This window comes from Micropterus dolomieu, linkage group LG08 (assembly GCF_021292245.1).
Source record: "Micropterus dolomieu isolate WLL.071019.BEF.003 ecotype Adirondacks linkage group LG08, ASM2129224v1, whole genome shotgun sequence".
In the NCBI taxonomy this organism is placed as follows: domain Eukaryota; kingdom Metazoa; phylum Chordata; class Actinopteri; order Centrarchiformes; family Centrarchidae; genus Micropterus; species Micropterus dolomieu.
The window spans coordinates 28,042,552-28,057,665 of NC_060157.1; the positions used below are offsets into that span (position 1 = coordinate 28,042,552).

General features: G+C 40.0%; 2 protein-coding genes across 2 annotated transcripts; one reads left to right on the plus strand and one right to left on the minus strand.

Annotated features, from left to right (window-relative positions):
- Positions 1–225: 225 nt before the first annotated feature.
- On the plus strand, positions 226–6,593 carry LOC123975438 (solute carrier family 35 member E2A-like). The gene is made up of 9 exons (XM_046056920.1): positions 226–377; positions 1,036–1,490; positions 1,729–1,864; positions 2,134–2,261; positions 2,747–2,867; positions 2,940–2,993; positions 3,089–3,161; positions 3,499–3,644; positions 4,331–6,593. Exons 2-9 carry the CDS (start codon positions 1,229–1,231, stop codon positions 4,557–4,559), a joined length of 1,149 nt encoding a protein of 382 aa, XP_045912876.1. The 5' UTR covers positions 226–377; positions 1,036–1,228; the 3' UTR covers positions 4,560–6,593.
- A 95-nt stretch (positions 6,594–6,688) lies between these two features.
- On the minus strand, positions 6,689–13,889 carry LOC123975439 (solute carrier family 25 member 45). Its single transcript, XM_046056921.1, has 7 exons — positions 13,858–13,889; positions 11,905–11,961; positions 11,750–11,793; positions 11,605–11,676; positions 11,310–11,498; positions 8,247–8,481; positions 6,689–7,736 (listed from the first exon to the last, which is right to left on the minus strand). Exons 2-7 carry the CDS (start codon positions 11,939–11,941, stop codon positions 7,456–7,458), a joined length of 858 nt encoding a protein of 285 aa, XP_045912877.1. The 5' UTR covers positions 11,942–11,961; positions 13,858–13,889; the 3' UTR covers positions 6,689–7,455.
- Positions 13,890–15,114: the final 1,225 nt, after the last annotated feature.

Genomic DNA, 15,114 nt, shown 5'->3' on the forward strand with positions numbered 1-15,114 from the left:
CTAGAACAGCAGACCCTTCTGTCTGTAAATGTCAAGTGAGAAGCGTCATCGTCAGACTAAACCAATCAGAAGCTTAGTAATGCGGCTTAAATTCGCCAGCCGGCACGGATTGGACAGAGCTATACAGTAGGATTGGGCAGTCGCTCTGATTGGGTACTGACAGATCCATAAAACAAGACCCACAGCCAATCATAACAGACTGTAAAACAAGGGGCGGGGCTTAAGGTGGGCGCGGCTTGAGGTGAAACAGATCGCAGCCGGAAAAACCGCTATCAGCTAGCTAATGTTAGTGCGCTACTTCCTCTTTCCAAAGCAGTCGTTGCTGACTCGTTTTGCTGCTGGGTTTGCAGTAATAGAAGCATCCGATTCAATGAGAAGTAAGAGTTTGTCTTCTTTATATTTTGAGTTATGCATTTAATTCTGACACCTTTACTTCTTGCAAGAAGAGGCTAACGTTAGCTACACCTAACTTAAAATCGTCTCTGTTTAACTTTACATTGTTTGCCTGGCACTTGAGAACAAAGCTCGGGGCATTTTCTAAACACTCAATCGCTCTTGAACTCTGCAGTGTCATGTTGGCACAGCAAATAGAACAGATTTGTGTGAAAAGTGCTTGAGGTTCACGTCTGGTTCACCAGTTGTCCCCAGTCTCCTTTCAGCAACACGAGGAGGAGCTCTGCTTGTGTTACTAATACTTAGTAACACAACAAACAGTTTAATTGAATTAAATTATTATTATAAATAATTACATTTGATTGAACAAAGTATGAATGTGAAGTAATATGGATTGATAAAAAATATGCATTTTGCGGTTGTTATTGTACATATAATGTCAGAGTAAGAATATTGCAATATTTAAAAAGCTGTAACAAATGGATGCACATGTTACTGCATGAGTATGTGACACAGTATGAAACAAAAAACATGCATTTCCAGCATGTGGTACTGGTGCATTGCAAAGGGGGATGCATTTTCCCCCCTTCTTTTCGCCATGTGTCTCTCACCTGAACTGAGGAGGATTTTTGTTCTTTCCAGCTTCTGCAGCAGAGGACAGGGGACACTCCCAGCATTCACAGCAAGACTGAGAGATTAATCAGTTGCTGGACCAATCACAAGATGGACTAACCATCAACACTCTCATCGACCCCCCTCCCCTTCCCTGCCCCCTCCCCCCGACCCCTTATCCCCCACCTGTTGGGCCTTTAGGGGCTGTCAGACAGCAGGCGCGATGCCAGGCGGCCCACTATGGCGCTTCGTGTCACCTTTCAGCACCCGCCAGGAGCGAGTGGTGCTGGCTCGCAGCGAGAGCCTGCCAGGAGAGCAGGTGCTAAAGATCACAGTCACAGAGACTACAGTGATCGAGGCGGAGTCAGGGGTGTGGAATTGGCGCTCCATGACCTACCTGAGCCTCTGGTACTTCTTCAGCTTCTGCACGTTGTTCCTCAACAAGTACATCCTGTCACTGCTGGAGGGGGAGCCCAGCATGCTGGGTAAAGAGAAGGATTAATATACTTCTGCTGCTACTAATATTAATATTATTGTATAACTTTTATGTCTCTGCAAGTTGATTTTTGTTAATCACTGAAATTAACAGAAACCAATGGCTGGGATACATTTGTTCAGCAGAGCTTCAACCTTTTTATTAGTCTAGCTGTGTAAATAAATAATAATAAATGTTAGGGTACAGTTGCAGCTCATGAATTTTGTTGTCCACCATTTGCTCCCCAGGTGCTGTTCAGATGCTCTCCACCACTGTCATAGGCTTCCTAAAGATGTTTGTGCCCTGTTGCCTGTACCAGCACAAGTCTAGAACCGAGTACCCCCCCAACTTCATCATGATCATGCTGTTTGTTGGACTCATGAGGTAGGTCCCCTCTCTTGATAAACAGCACAATTTCTTACATACCTTTTTTTTTATATTTGCATGCATAAATAACAAGTACTGAGATTAGCCAAGACAGCCCTTGTGTTTTTGTTGTGCAACCCAATTTAGAAAATGAGTTCGTAACTAACTAGTAGCTTCTAAGAAAGTAGTACAGACCTATTACTGCATTTACAAATACTGAAGCAAATCTTGATTTCTTGTTTTTCTAAAAGTCCAGTGTTGACATCATCTTTGTCCCCATTTGTCAGGTTCACCACAGTGGTTCTGGGCTTGGTGAGCCTGAAGAATGTGGCGGTGTCTTTTGCAGAGACAGTGAAGAGCTCAGCACCCATCTTCACTGTCATCATGTCCAGGCTGATCCTTGGGGAGTACACAGGTAAAGGAGACAGTACAGTCTATGTCAGGATAGCAGGGTTTAGGGGAATGTCTGTCACCTCTAATGGAAAGTTGAACGCATTGTTGGGTTTTGTCTTCTCTCAGGATTTGTTGACAATATGACATTATAGAATAACACCAGCCATATTCTTTAATGTAAATGTGTCGGTTCTGGAACAGCATGTAGGGGTCCAAGATCCACTGAAAGAATTGTCATGGGTTAATTGAAACACATAAATCTCTGCTTCTGGGGCTCGTTGCAGGCATCTACTGGTAAAATAAAATTGACAAATGTCTAACGCCTATCTCTATACAAGGTCTCACAAAGCAGACCCGCTGGGCTTCTTTTTCACAAATCTAAATCAGTCACTTAACTATTTTCTTGCAGTAATGCATGAAATGTGGTGAGTCAGGACTGCCACAGGAAAATCGGGTTATGGGTTTTGTGATGTTAATGGTGGATGCTGTTTGTTATCTAATTTGCAGGCCTGTGGGTGAACCTGTCCCTGTTCCCTGTCATGGCCGGCTTGGCTCTCTGCACAGCCACGGAGATCAGCTTCAACATGCTCGGCTTCTCCGCCGCTCTCTCCACCAACATCATGGACTGGTACTGCAGTGCTCGACACAGCTTTCCCGCAACAGTATGATGCTATATTTAACCCTTTGTCTCTGATCTCAGTTTGCAGAACGTGTTCTCCAAAAAACTGCTAAGTGGAGACACATACAGGTTCAGGTAAAAGACTCAGAATCCTCCTATTTATAACTGTAAAATGACATAATTTTATGCTGTTAAACACTTGTTATAAAAACTCTGTCAACATATTCCAGCCCTCCAGAACTGCAGTTCTATACCAGTGCAGCAGCAGTCATCATGCTTATACCTGCCTGGGTGTTCCTCTTGGTAGGTCAACACACAATTATACAATGATTACAATTATTGTTTTATTGAATTGTTGTTACAGTTGGGCAAGTGTTATTACAGTATGTTATGTTATTTACCTAAAATCTGCAGTAATGTTTGGAATTACATATTTTCACGTATTACGCTGCCAATTGCTTTCAGATATTGGATAAAAGTCAAAGACAAAGTAGAAAAAAGAAGAAAACAGGAAAACTGTACAACAGATTTGGTGATGGTTTATTCATTCACAATAGAGGCTGTGTCAGGATTGACGGTTGAGGCACCAGTTGTGATGTTGATGTTAATAGTTTGCCGCGCTCCGTCTCCATCTTTCCAGGACATCCCATTGATTGGGAAGAGTGGGCGGAGCTTCATCTGGAGTCAAGACATTATCTTGTTGCTGATTTTCGACGGCACCCTGTTCCACCTGCAGAGTGTCACTGCCTATGCTCTCATGGGACGGATTTCCCCAGTTACCTTCAGGTAAGAGACAGGCACAAAAAAAAAACATTCATAACATGGCTCTAAATCTGTAAAAGCCTTTTGTGGCTTCAGGACACCGCACTAAACCGAAATAACTGTCACCATCTTGAAATGATGAGTCCATGGTGTCACATTTACCTGCTGAACATGCAGAGCCTGTGGCCCAACAATGTTGTGACATTTAAATAATACTCAATTAGCCTAATGTGTGCCGAGAAATCAGTGCCAACACCATTCCACTGCTACCAATAATCTGTGCTGTTTATCCAATCAACTCTCTACATTGACATGCAGTGTTTTTGCATACAGACCCGCCTCGCCCTGATTCCCCTTTTTAATCACACCATTCTTTGTAAACTCTTCACACGAAAATCCCAATTGTTTTCTGTGTTCGGGGTCACTTGGAGTGCACACCTTGCTCATTTTAATGCAGAGGTTTTCAAACTGTGACGTGTGCCTTCCCAAGTGGAGAGAGGTGAGGCGTCAGCTGCGCTTTATGCTAAAAATCGTACTGCTTCTTGGAGCCGTAACTCAGTCAAATCTTATATCTGCTTAGATATCATAGAAAAACCAGGCATCTTAACCATGTTTCCCATAACAGATAATGGTCTCATCCCGGACATGAATTTGATTAATTTGATGGTAATGCCAACAGTAACGACCCTCATCATTTCTCTCTTCCTCAGTGTTGCCAGTACTGTCAAACACGCCCTGTCTGTTTGGCTGAGCATCATTGTGTTCAGTAACCAGATCACTGTCCTCAGCGCCACTGGTACTGTCCTTGTGTTCATCGGGGTCTTCTTGTACAACAAGTCCAGGCAGATCCAGAGGCAAACTTTACAAGCCACGGCTGCTGAGCAGAATCACAAACCTCTATTGCAGGACCAGAACTTCCAAGCCTCACAGTCTCAGTGAGGACCCAGCCTTTAAGACTAACATGCTGCCTGAAAATGGGATTAAGGTATTAACAAAATTCAGTTTGTCTTACTTTGACTGTACAGACTGGATGACTTGATATTTGTTCTTCACCTTGCCCACATTCCAGTTAAACAGGACGCACTCATGTTTTTCCATGTTCCATTTAGTGTCACTGTTGTGTCTTAAAGCTTAAAGTAAACTTTGGTGACTGGCTTGGTAAATGTCTGTGTCTGTTTGACTCAGCCGTCACTAGTCCTGTGGAACGGTATATAAAGTATGGCCCTAACCTTACATTCTTTAAACATCCATGATCCTTTGATTTGTCTTATATCTGTCAATAAAAATGGAAGCTCAGGGCGTCCTTCAGCTTTTTGAAGGAAGTGACTTCTGTAAGCTTTTGCAGTAGCATTCCAGAGTGTGCTGGTTTATCTGTCATCTGTGGTGCAGCAGCTGCTGAATGTACGCTATTGTGAATATCTGTAAAGCATGAAAGCTGTAAGATTTTTTTATTTTGTGACAGTGTTCACTGTATCATACAATGTAAATTTTATCTTGATTGCATCTGAATATAAGATGTGAATAGGGCACCGGTGCCTGAGACGGGAGCCCTTTGGAGGCACATTTTTAAACAATGTGTGGAAGCCACATACTGCATTCTAGGAATGCTCATCCTCTATCATGAGCTGCAAGTGTATGTAGAGGTTTATGTTTGTGCATTTTCTTATTGATTTACTTTGGTAATTGATTCCCCCCCAATGCATTCAGGCAAAGGGCATTAGAGAATGAATGGATCGATGAGCTTCTGTATATTACACGTTTGTAATCTAATAAGAAAAATGACTTTTTGAAAGTTAGGTTTTATTTTCGTAGCTCAGCCCATCTGTCAGATGATCAAACAGGCTTTAAACACACCAAACAAAGTAAACATAAAATAAGAAGGCAAACTGTAGAATGAATACACAACCTGTTGTAAACATCCAACAGTTTACAACACTTCCTGGTTCATCTTTCACCTACAATTCTTATCATAGTTGTTCGCACGTTGTTTTCTTGCACAATGAGGAATTATTAGCAACATTACACATGAGCTCACTCATGGTTCTTATGGGAATGTATGTGGCATAGCGGTCTGCTTGTTGCTTTTGTTTCTTGCCCCGTTGGATTTTTTTTATCAGTGTCGCCATGTTCCAAGATCTCAGGTGAAGTTTTCCTTTAAACAAAAAAGCTTTATACCACATGCATCAAACCCTTGTTCATTTATACTTGTAGGATTAAATGTAAAAGCTATGCCACTGGTGAACGTGTCATCCCTGTGAGCCATCTTGTGTTTGTTGCTGCTTTTAAACCTACATCAGCTGTTTATGAATACGTTCATGATAAGAGCTATGACCACATTGCAGTTTAAATTCAATAAGTTTCATTTCCGTCCTTGTATTTCAGCGTCTATAGTGAATGCAAAGTTTCTTCCACAGATGTCTTTCCTCTAGAGGAACAAATTAGTGCCAAAAACAGCTGCATGGTGCCCTTAATCTCACATGTAAATGAATCTTATTCTTACCAGACTGCTTCAATCAGTGCAAGGACCTGTCATCGTCAGTCTGACACTCAGTTTGCTTTTTTGGTAAGCATTTTAGTAAAGCTCTACTTTTGCTGCAGTTTTTGTGCCTCAAGAAGCAGTTTTTTTTCTCTCTTGAATTCGACCATAAGGTTTGTCTGACTTGTGATTCTACGTGGTAATTTCTGTTTTGAGAATTTGTTTCTCTGTAAAGTAAAAAGCAGGCGTGGGTTTAGATTTAATATTGAGATCCTATGAATATATCTTTTTACACTGATCTTCCATATTAAGTCTTTGAAAGGCTGCTTCAAGAGGCAAGTTCCAACATGCAGTTCAGAAGTGGAGTGTTGAGGTAGAAGATCAGTTATGAGCTGTATGTTTGGGAATGTGCAAATCAGATGGACAAATTATTGACTTATGTATCTCAGTGAGTATGTAATGACATTTGGTGGAAAATAAAAAATGTTTTCTCTGCAGCACATTGTGTAAACTTGTGGGCAACACAAACTGTAAACACAACACGGAAATATTATCATCTTTATAATGTGTATATGGCAAAAGTATTAGCAAACATGGAGCAGGATTAGGATTAATTTGGAGTTACATTTCTGACCAGACGAATATTCACTTTCCTTCTGGCTCTGTTTTTAGCCTCTACTGACTCTTGAGCTAAATATCTGTCTTCTCTTACACTGACATCCTAAACGTAAAATCAAAACAATGAGGAGCAGGCAGGAGTTACCACAAACCATTCAACACCTTAAGATCTCTGCTGATACAGAACAGGACTCGACCTTGGACAGAAAAACTGGAGTGATGTTTGACATTGACTAGAGACTGAACCAACCCCGGAAACATAAACATCCGCTGTCTGTGAACAGAGAACCAAAACTGGTTACAGCTTCGACCTTGGAGCAACAGATGAGGGGTCTAATTTCCAGGATGGACAGACATGCAGTAAGGGCCATGTGTATAGAGTAGACCGAAGTAGCAGCGTATTCAAATGGCACAAAGTCTGTTCATTTACAATGATTTGAGTCCTAACATTTGGGGACTTCCTGACCTTTACTTGTTTTAATGCCAGTGACTGTCACACATGGTAATGTTCCACCTTTTCTGATACAGTTTGTTAACGTGTGGCCTTCAAACAATTTCTAGGAGGGCTTTTACTAAACCAGTCACCGATACTGAAATACACTCCATTTTTTTTGTATTGTTTATTTAGTAGGGGCTCCTTCATTGTTTGTTGAGTGGATGCAATTGAAAGGTTTGAAATAAAAATTCACGTTTTGTCAAGTAAAACTGATTTGATTTATCCATTTGCTGTCAAGAGTGAGGTCATCTTGCTGGTGGACAGAAAATCTGCATCAGACTCTCGTAGGTGAGGAAGGTGACGGCATTGACGGGGAAGGCCCTCATGCTGTTCAGTAGTAGTCCTTTGAAAAAGACTCTTAGTCCCTCCTCTCTGACGCTCACTCTCATGCAGTGGAGGACCCCGCTGTACTCTCGGCCGCCGGCCCCCGACATCTGGAGCCGGGCTTTCACTACGTCCATGGGCGTGGCAAAGGCCCAGGTCACCACGCCCGCCACGCCACCTGCCATCAATATTGCAAACGTACCTGAGGACAGAAACATTTAGTGGATAATGTAAATCTTTGAAGTCACGCTTGCGTTGAAAAATGGCTGTAGATTAAATGAAACCTGCACATTTTGAAGTGCTGAAAACTATAACCAAACTTGACAGAAGTTAACAAAAACTGCACTCAGTGATGCTACATCTATTGCTTTTATATGGAAGCCCAGGATTTTCAGCAGGAAAAGAAAAAAAGAACAAAATTCATGGTAAATTCTGAGAAAAAGTGTGCGAAACTTTAGATACTAAGTTAACATCAAGACTTTATTATCTGTATCTTTTCTGGTAGTATCTCATAATTTCAGATTTGAACTTAAAAAGTTCCAATTTTGGCTAAGCTTCTCATCACTTTACCAAATCATTACATCGATTTACCATGAGTATTTTTTATTTTAATTCCAACATTTCATCCATTATTTTTTCCTGACAGAAATGACCTCAACTGAATCACACAGTACCCTTATTGAGGGTCGGTTCTGTTGACTCTGAAATTGACCTGGCTGTTTGCCGCTCTTAGTCAGAGCCTTTCGAATGACTTCGTAAGGCAAGAAGTAGACCCCATAGCAGGGTATGTCCCTCAGGGCCAGGGCCAGCCCCCCTCTGAACAGACCCCTGGGTCCTTCCTCCTTCAGGATGACAGCAACACAGTGAAGAGGTCCACGGTATCGGTCAGCAGTTGTTTGACCCTGCAGGCGCACCTTCACCAGGTCAATAGGTGCAGAAAAAAACACCTGAAAGCAGATCAAGTTAAACAGTGAGTCCACCCAAATTATCCCAAATTATTTCAAGCCATGAGAATTTAGTTTTAGTGCTAAACTGTTTTATTTTAGTTAATACATAAAAATACATCACTTTAAAGAATATGTGATATGAATATATCGTCCCGCCTGTGTAGCCTGATAAATCCCATGATATAAAACTAACTCGTCCCGCCTGTGTAGCCTGATATATTTCATTCCTCAGTGCCATCAAGCTCCATACATTATACAATACTGTCTGTCCCTGCAGAGTGTGGCTCATTTAATTATTCATCCATGTTATGTCAGAAAATGTTGTTTCATACAAACACGATATTTTATGCAACAGTATTAGTTCCTCCTGCTTTTGTATTTTAAGGAGGAATTCACCAACATAGAGCAGACTTCTGTCGAACAATCACTGTGCACACAGTGAACCTTGCTCATGGAACACAAAAACATCCACAACAGAAGATTCAGGTGCTCCCTTTCTCTTTGTTCAAGAGCTCTCTCCAATTGTACTGGATTCATTTCAAAAGAGGGTAGGCCAAATAGTGTACAGAACTGGAACAAAATATAGCTGGTGCCAAGAAATAAACAGCCACCTCTCTAATGGTTAAAAATATAGACCATCGCTACAATATTTTAACCAACATTACAAACCGGAGCAGAGAGCAGATCTTCTGCAAAATGTAGATAAATATGGTCAGTATAGGTCATTCTTGGTTAGGAACTTCTTGGAGGCTTCCTGGTGGTCAGATAATCAATCATTCAAAACTTTATTACAGACAAATGGTCCAGGTCTCACCCACAGAAATACACAAATACTTACTCACATACACATGTGCATATTGTACATACATACAGAAAACACCATAATACATGGTTTAAACAGCTAAAAGAAAAATGAGTGCCCTACCATGAGACAATTGTTACAATGTTTCCACATACAGAAGTGGTAACGTAGTATTTAGCCGTATGTTTGTCAAGCCCAGAATTATTTGATTTTCTGAATCATTAAGCCAGCACATGAAATTATAAATGAGGTTTTTTTATGACAGCATGAAAGGTCTTTGCTACTGCAGCCAAAACATTTTGCTTCCACAACACCATCTTGGTCTCTTGATTGATATTCTCACTGCATCATTATATGCTACTTTAACTTTCTGTAGACTTGTACGGATGGTGCAAAGATATCCCTGTTCAAAGCATTCTGTGCACCACTCAATCCTGCGCACTTGTCGTCAAATTGTAGGTAGGCTACACTTCATCCCAGTAATGACAGACAAATCCTCCCCACTCATTCATTACTTTCAGGCAACTCTTTATGTTGTTGACTTCTTTCTGTGGCCCTGTATGGGAGACAGTAGGGCATAGTTCAAACAACACTTCCACTTCTTGGAAGACGTTCCACTCAAATACTTCCTCCAGCTCCATCAGGTCAGAATTCACTCTTCCCGAACACTTCAGTCCGTGACATGATTCCAGATTCCCCATAAGCTGTTCTAAAGTATGGTATTTGTGGTTCTCGCAGAATGAATTTGAATGATTTTGGCGTCCCTTGAATTTTTTTATGTAGTTTCACACTCAGGTTAAAATTCCTCCGTGCCTGACAGTCAGTGACAAGGTATGTTGACAACTACTTAAACCTTACAGCTTTTACTGGAGGGTCCTCACCTCGGAACACAGAACGGGGCCGATAAATGGCGAGATTGGATGTCCGAGCCGGTCTGACTGGATTGCTCTTCCCTACCCTAAAACCATTCTCCACAGTGGGAGGCGTTAAGGACACAAAAGCTGTTTGCCAACCTCCAATAAAACCAAAAGAAGGAGAAAAAACATTCTGACCGCCATTTTTGTCCTTTTGTCAGCCTACTGAAGGTGAGATAAAGGTATGTATTATATTCAGTCCATGATACATATATTTAGCTCACGTTTGGTCGTTCCCTTTCAACTGTCATACTGTACATACTTTTTCCTCCTTCTGAAAGGCAGTGTATTTAAAATATATGAACTAGATAGGCATAGTAATGAATGATAATGAAACAGTACGTATTATTATAATATTTATTAATAATACATATAAATCATCATTTATTACATAAATTATTAAAATAAATGAATATTATTAAATAACAAACTTATATACACTAGAATACACTATAAAAAATATGCATGTGACATGGGGACAAACAATATATCAGCTTTAATTCTACATTATATGTACAGTTGATAATGTATGTGCATAGTACTGCCACAATGCAGAGGTGGTATTAAAAGGTAAATTTAAAATATATTTATGCATTTAATTAATCATTAATTTTAAATGTAAGATCATTATATTTGTGTGCGTCCAGATTTGTATTTGTACTTCTTGCAGTTGTCCAGCAGATGGTGGTGTTTGTATCATTAGGATCCATATATCTGACTCTACTCCATTTCACGTGCTGCAGCCAGACCCTTTTGTTTACGGCATGTAAGGAACAAGTTTACAACACATCTGAATCCTAAACAGACCCTTTTGTTTTACGGCATGTAAGGAACAAGTCTTATTTTCATACAACATCTGAATTCCCCTTAGAGCTCCTCCTCTTCCTCCTCATAGCTCGTGAACACACATGCTTCATGAAACTTCAAATAATTTGCTGTTACCTCTGTGAATTGACAGTTTACACAACCTGAGAATGGTCAGTTTAGCACGTTGACCTATTATTTGGAGCCGCAACAGTCATTATACTAGTACATGCAGCTATGGTCCTGCAACGTGCTTTGGATTATCCAACCAGCGAACTTCAGGTGAAGTTCAGGTGGTGCAGGCTTACCTGCACCAGGCCCGAGAAGCAGCCGGCAGTGAAGACTTGTGCAGCAGAAGCCGGTTTGCCTTGACTACGGTCAATGCGCTGAGATTGAGTGAGGTAATCTAAAGCACAGCTGTAAGAGCCAAAGACTATGGAGTTGGTCATGCCCGTGGTCAGCACTGGAAATGCCATGCCCTTGAAGAATCCATGGAGCTGATATAATAAAGGCAAAATAAACAGATAAGCATGCACCAATACTTTATGTCATATGTTTTCTGGTAGAGGCTGAGGAGCTATTTGCAGAGGACATGACACCTACCCCTTCATGAGAGTATGTTTTTGCCATACAGTGAAATATCCCTTTATACACAGACTGGGCCTGCAGGCGAACCTACAAATGAAACATGAGGTGTTAGAAAAAGTTTGTGTTAATCGTGTTTTTGTGTTTCATTGTGACAGGCAACCTTTATGGTGTCCAGTGGATGTCCAACTGCCAGTCCCACTGCACCTAAAATAACCAGCAAGAAAGTGTTATTTATCCTAATGTATACAATACTATACTGTATTTAATCAACTTCTCTGTTTCAACACATTTGTTTGTTTGTTTGTTTTTTTATACCTGAAATACTCCCAGCTATGAATTCCAAAAAAGGCATGACTTGCACAATTTCACAACCTGCAAAGTAGACCAAAGTGTTTGACCTGTTATAAAGATAGGTTGAAAATTCAACTTTACAGCTGCTATAAAGTGAACTGATGATATGCAGGCGAGGATAGTTAACATAGAGGCCCTCACATCATCATTCATTTTTTATAAATGAATATACAGTATATTAATTCCTGTTTCCAACAGATTCCCTGTCAAACAAATATATTTATTGGGAAATAAATCTAAATAGGCTATCAGCTCAGAGGATGAGACTTTGGAGTTCCCATGCCTTCTCTCTCTCTCTCTCTCTCTCTCTCTCTCTCTCTCTCCAGCTTCTCTCCCAGTAGTGTGTTTTTCTTGGCTTGTGTGGAGGTGAGTGGTGATAAACAAAAGACTAAACTACCAGTGCCTTGAGTTTACCGCTAATTAAACACAAGACAATATAGACCTGTCTTGCTAACGCATGACTCATGAGCTGAGCTAATGTAATACGTTAGCTGAAGTTTAGCTAAGGCAACATCTAATGGCCATATAACCTAATATACTGATGGAGACACTACAGGTGAACACAGTAACATTTGTGTCTAATAACGTCATCACAATCGCCACATTGATATGCAAATTAAATTAAAATGCGCCTATTTGCACACATACCAAAGAACTTCCCCAGTTAATGACTTGCATCAAGAGCATTTTCCTCTGAAATATGCTGTGTAAATATGCAGATTAGCTTGTTTTGGTTAATATAGAATAAATCTACAGATGCAAACAGACGGAGGTTATTAGGCTTAAAACAGACACCATCTAAATGTGTGTTCTTGAAGTTTTATTTCCATTAGAGTAAAAGAAGACATGGAAGCAAAATAGACCAAAGTCTCAAAATTGACCACTCCATGAAAAAGTGCCTTAAAGAGTAACTTCATAGTTTTGATGGTCGGCTCCTCATCTAATAACTCTCCATTCTATTAGTTTGTTACAGACAGCCCTCCCTCAAATGTGAAACTAAGTCCATGTCACCATCAGTAATTGTGTGTGTGTGTGTGTGTGTGTGTGTGTGTGTGTGCATGTGCATGGTAAATGTAATATAATAGCACCAATAATAAAGTATTTGATCAATACATTAATGTATTAAGGCAATTCAGTATTCTGTTGCTTGGCTGTGTGAAGCTGAAGGTTATCTTTACTCATTTGGCATCTTGCTTGTGAAACAAAAAGTAAAAGTATTTAAATAACATTTATTTTAATTATGCCTGCAGCCCAATGCCACAGTTTAGTGTGAAGATTTATGTGAAGTGTTATGTATTGCAATAACACCAAAAGAATTGAAACAATTTATTGCCTTGTGAAAAATAAACAAATTATTAATGAAACTAAGTCATAAATATATACTTGAAACCAGTAGCATAGAAAACATGCACATTGTGGCATAGTTTGCTTTGCTGTCGCCTGCTCCTGTGATAAACCTAATGAATACTAAAGACCGTGGTCTCTGTGTGAACTGAATATTTTGTAGAAAAGTAAAAATGTTGTTGAATTAATATATTTGTCTTGTTTTAAATTTGAGCCCCTGCCCACCAAAATGTCTGTGCTCTACCCTGTATAGGCCTATGGCTGACAGTTTTGATAAGGCATTTGTTGAACAAATCAATGAATGTCCACGGTGGAAAAATCCTGTTAAACTGTAATAACAATGTAAAACTGAATGGCATTTGCAATTGTACCACGGCTCTTGTATAGGGCATAACATCATATACATAAGGACAGTTTTCGTGAATTTCCCACAACTATTCATTTAACTTTACCTCCGTGTTTAAAGTTAGCCTGTCCAATATCAGTTTAAAACAAAGCATTCCCGTGTAAAAAAACAAAACGTTGGGCTACATCATGCTTTTTTTGTTTGTTAAATTAGACCACCTTGCCTACCTTTTGTGAGAATCACCTCATTGTATTGTCCATCTCAGCTCAATGTAAACCGAACCTTTTTCCGGTGGGGGAAAAGTCTATAGGCTTTTCACTCATTCGAACTTCCCGAAGCAAAACTTTGTTAAAACACAAAAAACGACGCTTCTTTCCTATCATAGTAAGGCAGACAACGAGCAACAACCATAGACTGTAAAAAAATTAAATAATATATATATATATATACACACACAGTATATAGCCTATATATATAAAATATATATAACGTAATTTTCATCCAAACGAGCCGTCCTCCTAGCTTTACAATTCTTTACAGTCTGTGCAGCCGGTGTTCTGACGATCTATGCTGCCTTGTCGAAAAATGCTACCGTAGCGCAAATCGACAGCAGAGTCTATCGAGTCGCTCTGCCCTATCAAAAAATGCTACCTTATGTGTTCCTTTTTCCAATCCCATAAAGTTATAACTCTCACAGTATTATGACATAATCTGTTTTTTTTATTATATTATAACATCATTTCAGGGGTAGTGTATTCTGATCTATCCCCTATCAAATAATGCTCCCACCACAGAATCATTTTATATTGCACCACTACTCACTCCATGTGTACTGTACGGAGATGGGGAGCATGTTGAAATACTATATTATGCCATCTTTATTTAAGATATCAGGGGTAGCGTATTCTGACTAATAATGATTTTTCTTTTTATGTTATCAGCTACTTTCTCGACGGCATTCCCAACAGCAAGGTTGCACAGATGTATGGGCGTGGAAAGGAACCACGTTTGTGGTTTATACGCATGCGCAGAACCCCTAAGTAGCACATCTCGATAGGTTGCATAAATCGACAGAACACCTGTTACACCGGCTGTGAGACGAGCGCGCAGGGACCGTCTAAAAAGTGCAACGCCTGTAAGAGACAGGCCTACTATACATTAAATACCTTCACTCTTATACAGTAGCCTACAGCGTCACCAAAATCACTTAACACATCAGAGATCTCCTCTTGGTTATACTATGCTATAACACTTTGGGAAAAGGCGGCTTTTCACTGGTCACTAAGCATCTCATGGCTGCCCATGGCCTTTAAACAAATCAAATGAAGGATGCATAGGGTGACTATGTCACCAGCAGAAATACAACAAGAGGTGGTGTAGCTATTCAAGAAGTGTTTGTTTTACCATAGGCCTATCTATTTTTCAATCTTAATATAATTTTACTGTATCACAAATTTTTTTAAATTTATGTCTTAAACACACTG

What these genes read in the sequence shown, in the direction of transcription:
- LOC123975439 (XM_046056921.1), bottom strand. Translation starts at nt 11,941, where the DNA reads ATGCCTTTTTTGGAATTCATAGCTGGGAGTATTTCAG. An exon ending in AAACATACTCTCATGAAGGG is followed by an intron (nt 11,499 to 11,604) that starts GTAGGTGTCATG and finishes TTATTATATCAG; the next exon opens with CTCCATGGATTCTTCAAGGG. An exon ending in GCTTCTCGGGCCTGGTGCAG is followed by an intron (nt 8,482 to 11,309) that starts GTAAGCCTGCAC and finishes ATCTGCTTTCAG; the next exon opens with GTGTTTTTTTCTGCACCTAT.
- LOC123975438 (XM_046056920.1), top strand. Translation starts at nt 1,229, where the DNA reads ATGCCAGGCGGCCCACTATGGCGCTTCGTGTCACCTTTCAGCACCCGC. An exon ending in GGAGACACATACAGGTTCAG is followed by an intron (nt 2,994 to 3,088) that starts GTAAAAGACTCA and finishes AACATATTCCAG; the next exon opens with CCCTCCAGAACTGCAGTTCT. An exon ending in ATTTCCCCAGTTACCTTCAG is followed by an intron (nt 3,645 to 4,330) that starts GTAAGAGACAGG and finishes TCTCTTCCTCAG; the next exon opens with TGTTGCCAGTACTGTCAAAC.